The 8502-nt window shown below is 35.6% G+C and overlaps 1 protein-coding gene across 1 annotated transcript; it reads left to right on the top strand.

The window, feature by feature from the left end:
- The first annotated feature begins 617 nt into the window (after window positions 1–617).
- On the top strand, window positions 618–7426 carry LOC142354846 (sodium- and chloride-dependent glycine transporter 1-like). The gene is made up of 5 exons (XM_075407204.1): window positions 618–1470; window positions 4264–5291; window positions 5664–5892; window positions 6350–6621; window positions 7124–7426. The coding sequence occupies exons 1-5, from the start codon at window positions 1314–1316 to the stop codon at window positions 7337–7339; spliced, it is 1902 nt and encodes a 633-aa protein (XP_075263319.1). The 5' UTR covers window positions 618–1313; the 3' UTR covers window positions 7340–7426.
- The last annotated feature ends 1076 nt before the right edge of the window (window positions 7427–8502 follow it).

Below are 8502 nucleotides of genomic sequence, written 5' to 3'. Positions count from 1 at the left end.
AAAACAACCGAGAAAACTTGGCGGATGTTGAAAGCTGTTATTCTGTTTCTATCAACTACTCTATGACATGACAAAACATTTTGGTGCTCCTAGCTTTGAAAAATCAGCAAATTGCGTTTAAAGTATGTTAACATACTTTAAACGCAATTTGCTGACAAAAACCACCATAATATCGACAATAAGTCTTCGATAGATATGATGTTCTTTTGCTTATAATTCACAAATTTCATCTACTGACGTGACTTTTCAGCACACCTCGGCCAAAGTCACAGTGTTTAGCAAATTTTTAAGTTTATTATTTCCCGTTATTGTCAATCTCAAAATAGTGGACGCAACGTTTTTTTGTGAGTGACGGTATATCGGTAAAAAGTAAAAATCGTTCTTCGATTAAAAACTTATGACATCATTTTATCTTAATTAAAGTAATTACTTTAGATTTACTCTTTGATAAATTATTTTAATAAGCGAATACGCACGTTTAACATTACGCAACCGATGCAGATCATTGCGTAATGCCGAGTAGGAAATTTTTTTTTAAAGGTATAGCGGAGAGCGTGACGTAACAATAGAAATCCTCAGTGGATTAGAAGCACTGTGGAACAAAGCTCCAAAAGCAATCAAATCAGAGCTGCCTTTCTCTCTTTCCTTTTATATCCAACAATACTCTGCAATTCATTCCATTTGTGAAATTGCTTGGCTGAAAATCGGATAGCACCAAGAAACAATTCCACCACTTTGCTTTTTTCAAACTTACTTTTGCAAGTCCAAAGTCAAATTAACCTTAACTCTTTTTAAGCAGACTTCAATCCAATTTTCTCAGTCGTAAAGTTTGGCAAATACGTAAATTTTGTTCCATATTTTTATCGGCAGTTATTGCTTCTTCAACCTTTTGTAAATTAAATAATTAAAGGATAGAAAACCATCTATTTCTAACTAAGTTTATAATAAATCAAAGCAGTAGAGTTATTACACCTGTCACTTACCGCAACCTAAAATACCCCATAAATCTTGTTTTGTTTGCTTAGTGTTATCAATTGATTTGATCCATTGAGAGAAACTTATACTGTGAGTTGCATTTTGACTATTTGAAGGCCGCAATTCACAAAAGACAAAATTAAACAATGTAACCTGGAAAAACCAATCTCTTTAACCCTAGTAAGATTCTTTGTTCTTTATTTGAAAAAAAAATAATTAAACTGAATAATTTTTAGTTTGGCTAGATTGCAGGCATTTGATCTGATTTAGTCACACAATTTTTGCAAAAATTAATCTATAATTTTATCATATTCACTCTACATTGGTTAAAAATCGCAATGGATCCTGGAGCTGTTATGACATCCAGCAGTGGTGCGCCCAAGAAGAGGGGCAATTGGCACCATCAGCTGGACTTCATCCTCTCCCTCATTGGGTATTGCGTGGGTCTAGGCAATCTCTGGAGGTTCCCTTACAAGTGCTACAAAAATGGTGGCGGTAAGTTAAGACAGTGAATTAGCGATACAAACATTATTTAATATTTGGCCTATAAATATTATTGTGGATGGCACTTTACAGATTTGACCAGTGAGATTTCTTTGAAAATTAGTCCCTCATTGAGCCCTCATCAAGTTTACGTCTTGCGTTTTATATTAAGTTTACGTTTCATGTTATACATTCTTAACAGCTGCGTTTTGAGAAGAACATATTCGTTCTCAAGAGAGGAGCAGAACACCTGATAATTTATCAACACGTTCCTAGATCTTTTCTTAGATTCTAAGACTTTTTAGACTTCACTTATTCTACGGAATTGCAAAAAGCTGAATTTTTTCTCTTTTTCAATCAAAAATATAGCACCACTCTATGATCCAATATTTTGCTTTCATTTATGGTATTTTCAAAAGCTATTAATATACTATGACTTGATACAAAAGCAATCAAGTAAAATATGTAAAAAAGTTGCAGACTTTTTTGGATTTTCTAAGTTGTAGTCTTGCTTGCTACCAAATATAAACCTCTCATACTCATTTAAACACGATATGTAACAACCTAAGTTTCTGGCTCTAAATGTGCTTGTGGGTAAATAGGCCTGGGGGTCTTTTTAAAAAATCTTCTGTGAACAAAGATTAGATCTTCTAGATGCAAGAAAAAAACAGACAAAATGAATTTATTTGTCCTACAAAATAATAAATAAATGTGTTTCTGCGTAATCGCAGCGGAACAGCATTAGGTTTTCATTCTGCACTGTATTAACAGTTGCCTGTTCTCAGCTGTCCTCCACATCTCATACTGTTCATTTGGTTAGCATGAATGCTCTTTTTTGGTGACAAAAGCTATGAGTTTGAAAGTTGGTAGCATAGAGAATCAGCGCTTAGTCGTAACTAAGTTAAGAGGTTTTTGTTGTACTTATCTAGAAGCTAGTTAGAGTGTAAAGAGCGTGCATAGTACTATTGTAGTTAAAATTTACAAGCTACAGAAGTATAAAATTGTGCTGCTCAGACTTCATTTCATGAGTAGTGACTTTGCACAATAAAAGTAGCCGGGTAAACTCAATAACCTCAAATTAATGATGATGAAGATCAACTGCCCCTAAGGAAAGCTAATATAGACTTAATTTTCAATTTATGTGAATTCAAATTTTACTATTGAAATGTGCTGGTTCAGCACTGAATTGGTTTGACAACCATATCCGGGCTAGCAACATTCCAAAAAAATCAGCAAAGTTTGTCTCAGAGAGGAACTAACACAATTTTCAAAATACTTCAGCACTCAAAAGACAATTTCTAGTTTTCAGTATCGAAATTAGCTCCAAAACAAGTTATCTTAACATATCTGAAATTATTTGAATTTTTAGTACGCAGCTTTGGTTTCCGTTTAGTTTGTCATGTTTTCTTGTCTATCTAGGCTGTTTTTATTATGCAAAAGTGAAAAAAGCTTTGTTCAGATTTCATTTGGTTCAATGATTGTGATCTGCAACACTGCTACTAAATTGAACGCAAAAAAAAACGTGCTTCACGCATTCTAGTGGAAATTTCTTGGTTAACGGTAACTGGCGAAACAAAAAAACAAATGCATTGAACAATGAAAATAAACTTTTTTTACGCCATAAGCAAGCATTTGGCAAATTTACTCTGTTACTCTGCCATTTAGCTCCAGGAAACTAAATAAAGTGTTTTTTGTTTTATATTTTTGATATTTATTTTTTGGCTTTGGGACCAGTTCTTTTTCTGACGCAGCGATTGTTCCGTCATTTTTTACGAAGATACAGCAAAAAAGTTATCCACAATTTTGGAGTTAGATGCATAGATAATGATAAGCGTTTTGTGCACAGCACAGAAATTTGCAGATGCCTATTCATCTATCCAACCGCAGAAATAAATCATCACAAACTATTTGAGTGCTATAAAAAGACTTCTGAAGTACTTGTTTTTCAATTTTCTCCTAAATCTAGTAAGAAATATTTTGCTATTGTTTGTGAAAACATGCACTGAAACGTTATTGAAAGAGTTTGTGGACTATAGTCCTTGACTTTACCTTTGAGAAATGAACAAAATAGAATCATTTAGCAAAATGTTCATTGTATTTTTATGTCTCGTTTTAATGCAGAAATTAGAGAAATTCTTACTATAACAAAGAAAACTACTAGTTGAAAATATATTTTTTAAAATTTTTAAATTTGTAATTTGAAAAAAATAATTTGTAAAATAATTTGGTAATTAATACATGCATGATTCTCAAACACGTATGATGAAATATTTGTTCAGAAGGTGCAACATCTGCATCACGGTGACATTTAAAAGATGATATTCACCTGATTTGTCAATGATTTTTTGGGCGTAGTTATCAGCTTTGTAGTTCGAGTAACCTGTTAGAGCGCCCGCCCTATACGAGCAGATTTAGAACTAAACCTTTCAAATCTTCTTTTCTTCTGAATTTTAAGTTCAATTAATTAGGAACACAATCGATTGCCATTATTGTTAATTCCAAAATGAAAAACTACTGCGAAAAGCTATGCTGTAGCAACGAGATAAACCCATTTTGTGAATAAAATCTAAGCAATAATTATAACAAAGTTATGTAAGATCTGTCTTATATAGTTAGTTATTGTTATCAGTTATTGAAGAAATTTAAAATGGAACTGATTAGGTCAGAAGTTTTGCATTATGATCCCGGAGTTTAAGGATTAACCACTCTCTGAAAAAAAAATCCGGTGTGTTGGGCACTGTTTTAAGCGAAAATTTCTCGTAACTTTTGTATAAAAAACTATAAATAGTTGTTTTTTTGTTTCAGGTGCATTTCTCATTCCCTATTTCTCTTGCCTGCTGCTTGCTGGAATTCCTCTATACTATGTGGAACTTTCAATCGGGCAGTTCACTAGTCGAGGTCCAGTCGGGGCATTCGAAATGGCGCCTCTTTTCAAAGGTATTGGCTACGGTATGATAATAATCTGCGCCCTTGTTTGTGTTTACTACAACGTCATCATTGCCTGGATTGTGTACTATTTGTTCCACTCATTCAGCTACGAGCTACCTTGGGGTTCATGTAACAATCCATGGAACACGAGGAACTGCTCAAAAACAAAGTTCGACTGTGAGCAGAAAGGAGGCAAAATGATTGGATACGACTGTGTCAAGAACGTCTCGCAGCAACTCGGCAACCAATCAGAAGCGGTGAAGGTTAAGTGGATTCCAGCGAGCGAAGAGTTTTGGAAAAACCACGTTTTGAACCAAACTGGGGGAATTTCAGAGTACGAGAGTTTTCAAACGCATCTTGTAGGTGCCATGTTTCTGGCATGGGTTCTTGTTTACTTTTGCATGTTGAAGGGAATCAAAAGCACAGGAAAAGTTGTTTACGTGACATCAACCCTTCCGTATATTCTTTTGGTAATTCTTTTGATACAAACTGTTCAACTTGATGGAGCGTTGAAGGGTATTAAGTTCTACCTGACCCCTCAATGGGACAAACTTGCTGACCCTATGGTTTGGGGTGATGCTGCCCAACAAATATTCTATTCTCTTGGATTGGCTTTTGGCAGTTTGATCACGTCAAGTTATAATCGATTCAAAAACAACATCGCCAGGGATGCTTTAATCGTGTCCTGCTTAAATTGTTTCACGAGTGTTCTCGGGGGCTTCGTGATCTTCTCGGTAATCGGTTTCATGTCGGAGGAGACTGGTCAACCGGTGTCAGAGGTCGCGAGTGAAGGAGCGGGATTGGCATTTGTGGTGTATCCGGAGGCAGTGGTTCGCCTCCCAGGCGCGTCCATTTGGAGTGTTGTGTTTTTCCTAATGTTGCTGTCGCTTGGATTAGACAGTCAGGTAAGTGCAGTTATGATCACGGTTTGAAGACAAAAGAGACCTACTTTTGTAGCAATTTCTCGCATTGGGTACCTGAATTTATCCCTCCTCCCTTTCACGTGACCAAAGTTCTACGCCCATTAGTTTGTGCGAACTAATTAGGCAATCTTTTCGCATTGATAAGGGATGATATAGAAAAAGTAGAAAGTAGAACTATAAAGCAATACTTTTTTATGGCCTTATACAGTACAAAAATGGTCAGTATCTGAGAGATCTATTCAATTGATTGGGGATTGGCCGTGGGAGGTTGTAGTACAAAGACGATTTGTAAACCAACTTGACTTTACTTGACCAAAATTGTTTTGTTGACCAAAATACTCTTCATATTTTTAGTTTTCAATGTTGGAGACGGTGACCACAGCCATTTTTGACAAGTTCCCACAGACTAGGAGTTACAAACCCATAGTGGTTGGAGTGCTGAGTGTGATCATGTTTGTGATTGCCCTGCCCATGGTGACCCAGAGTGGAATCTACTGGTTGACCCTCTTTGACAACTACTCTGCCGGGTTCTCTCTCATGTTCTTGTCGCTGTTCGAAACTATCTGTGTCGTGTACACTTATGGTTAGTACCGTTTCCACCTGATCAAGGTTCATTGCTGCAGTTGTTGATTAGTTTCTTTGAAAAGTTACGTACGATCTGTGCGAGTGTAAGAGTGCACTCTTGTTTTATAGTCGGTCCCGTAAAGTTACAACGCAAGACCAAAATCCTAAAAATTTATAGTCATACAGAAAAGTGCAACACAAAATTATGCATCCACACGTTTAATTTAACTTAATTCCTGCACTATTCTTAGCTCTATTTTTTTGCAACAATCTGCATTTTTTTAGTCGAACTGTGACTATTGAACTTTGAACTTTTGGAATCATTTGCTTGCGTTGTAACTTGAGACAAGACGGGCTGTATGAGTACAAGCACTGATGTTCATTTGCATACTCACCCTACATTCTCGTGCTTGGGATGTATTTTTGAATCAAAACAGAATTAAATTGGAGTATTTTGCAATCTTGTCGTCTTATAGGAATACGGCGATTCTCTGTGGACATTGAACTGATGATAGGATCCAAGCCAGGAATCCTTGTGAAACTGTGCTGGGGAATAATAACTCCAGTGTTGATGCTGGCCATATTCCTGTTCAACATGTACAACTATGCGCCTGCTTCTTACGAGGGATACTCTTACCCTCTATGGGCAGACTTGTTGGGCTGGTGTCTGTCTTTCATGTCTATTCTGATGGTACCAATCTTTGCTGTAGTTGAGATTGTTACTGCGCAGGGTAACACTTGGTATGAGGTAAGAGAAATTTTTTATATTTACGTATTTTTAGGACAATTATTCCCAATTCTATGTCTCCTCTCTCTCTCTCTCTCTCTCTCCTCCCTCAAATTTAAGCGTAAAGATGAAGATAACTTTATACAAACGTTATATTTTCAACCGGCCATACTTCGCTTGAGAGGTAAAGCCCGGAAGATTACCATGGCAGCATTTAAATCACCTTATGTGGACAAAAGGCCGGAAACCATTTCTAATTTGATAGAAAACCATTTCTAGTGTTACTTGTTTAATTTGAGGTCTAGTGACCCGCGAACTATTTGTGGCCAAGAAACAAGCTAAACACACCATTTTTCACAAGTTTCCAAAATTTCACCGTATTTTTTTTCTACGTTGATTGAAAATTCTGCGGAGTTACGTTAAAACTAGCGTTATCAAACTGCTTTATCGTGACAGTAATGTCAATTGTGAAGTCTAAGTTGAATTCTAAGAATTGTATTAAGTTTAACTCATAAGTTTTTAGAAGGTGAAGATTTGTCTGGAACCTTCAGCTAAGTGGGGCCCGGCAGAACCCTGTGACCGTCTAGACTATGAGCGAATTCTTAACGGAAACTCCTCTCTTAGCCTAAAGGCCGACAAATCTAATTTACAATCTGCACAAGAAGGAACTGACGCAACAAAACAAGGAGAACTTGCCGTGATTGACACAAAACCCAACAATCAGGGCTCATTGGTTTGAGCAAACAAGTTGTCTGTGTATTTTGTTCAGATCTGTTTCTCCTTTTGAGTCTAATTCATCCCCTGAAAAGTAATTTTTTTGTTTTCTGAGTGCAAGTATGAACAAAAAATGCGTTTTTAAAATAATTGTTCAGGCTAAAATGATCATATTTCTTGCTAAATCGATTCTTGCATACCAACAAATCATTACTGCAAAGGTAGAGAACTAAAAACTAAATCAACTATATATAGATAGTCATACCTCTTTTTGCTATCGTTTTGCGAGTTAAACCGAGCTCATTCGATAAATTCAATCAAATTAGTGGCCCATAATAATTTGTTAGCTCATCCAAAGTTAACAGTTCCAAATTACCTGGTTGAGTTTAATTGGCAGGTTTGACGAAACAGGTCTTCAAATAATATAAAATCATGTTAGATGGTTGAGTGGTGAGTGAAACTTTTAACTTAAAAATACTAATTTTTGAAATAGAGTATATTTGCAATCGTTTATGTTTATATTTATATCGTTTAAAAATTTATAATTTTCAATTTGAATATTTTAACTTCCCCCTTGAATTTTTTTGAAAATAAACGCTGACAAAAATTTTCACACAGACGAACATTAGAAGGGGACGTTATGAACTTTACTGTTGTATTATATGGCATTGTTTTGACTGATTCGTTATTATTGTCGTTGAAATGTATATCTATCGATGTTTGTTATCTCTCATAAGCAATACTCCTATCATATGTAGCATCATGTTCAATTCCCACACAGAATTAAAATAGATATTTTAGCGTATGTCTTTTTCTCAAACATCTTCTGCCACAACGAGTATCACATAATGGAAGCAGGAATTGAAAGCAATTGACCAGTAACGAATGCATATGAGTTTATATGAGTTCCAAATCTACATGAGTTTCTTATAACTATTGCTCACTAATGAGTTACGCCAATAATAAAAATGGTCTTAATTTGATCATTATTCTTGGATCAATAAATGTTGATCAATAAGTCTCGACAAAAAGCACAAGCAACAATCAGACCATCATAAAAGACGCATTTATCAAAAGTTCAATGCATGAAATGCATTCTGCGTCCTCTGAGAGACATATCAAGATAGAGTTAAGATTAAAACTTTCACCAGCCCTGCTACCACTCATCCGATGAAGCCTATAACGGTC

Source organism: Convolutriloba macropyga, unplaced genomic scaffold, assembly GCF_964194025.1.
Source record: "Convolutriloba macropyga unplaced genomic scaffold, txConMacr16.3 SCAFFOLD_3904, whole genome shotgun sequence".
NCBI lineage: Eukaryota > Metazoa > Xenacoelomorpha > Acoela > Convolutidae > Convolutriloba > Convolutriloba macropyga.
This window is presented reverse-complemented; position numbering and strand designations above follow the sequence as displayed.

Bases quoted from the DNA above. Each gene is read 5' to 3' on its own strand.
- LOC142354846 (XM_075407204.1), top strand. From the start codon at position 1,314: ATGGATCCTGGAGCTGTTATGACATCCAGCAGTGGTGCGCCCAAGAAG. The intron at 1,471-4,263 runs GTAAGTTAAGAC...TTTTTGTTTCAG, and splicing joins GTGCTACAAAAATGGTGGCG to GTGCATTTCTCATTCCCTAT. The intron at 5,893-6,349 runs GTTAGTACCGTT...GTCGTCTTATAG, and splicing joins CTGTGTCGTGTACACTTATG to GAATACGGCGATTCTCTGTG.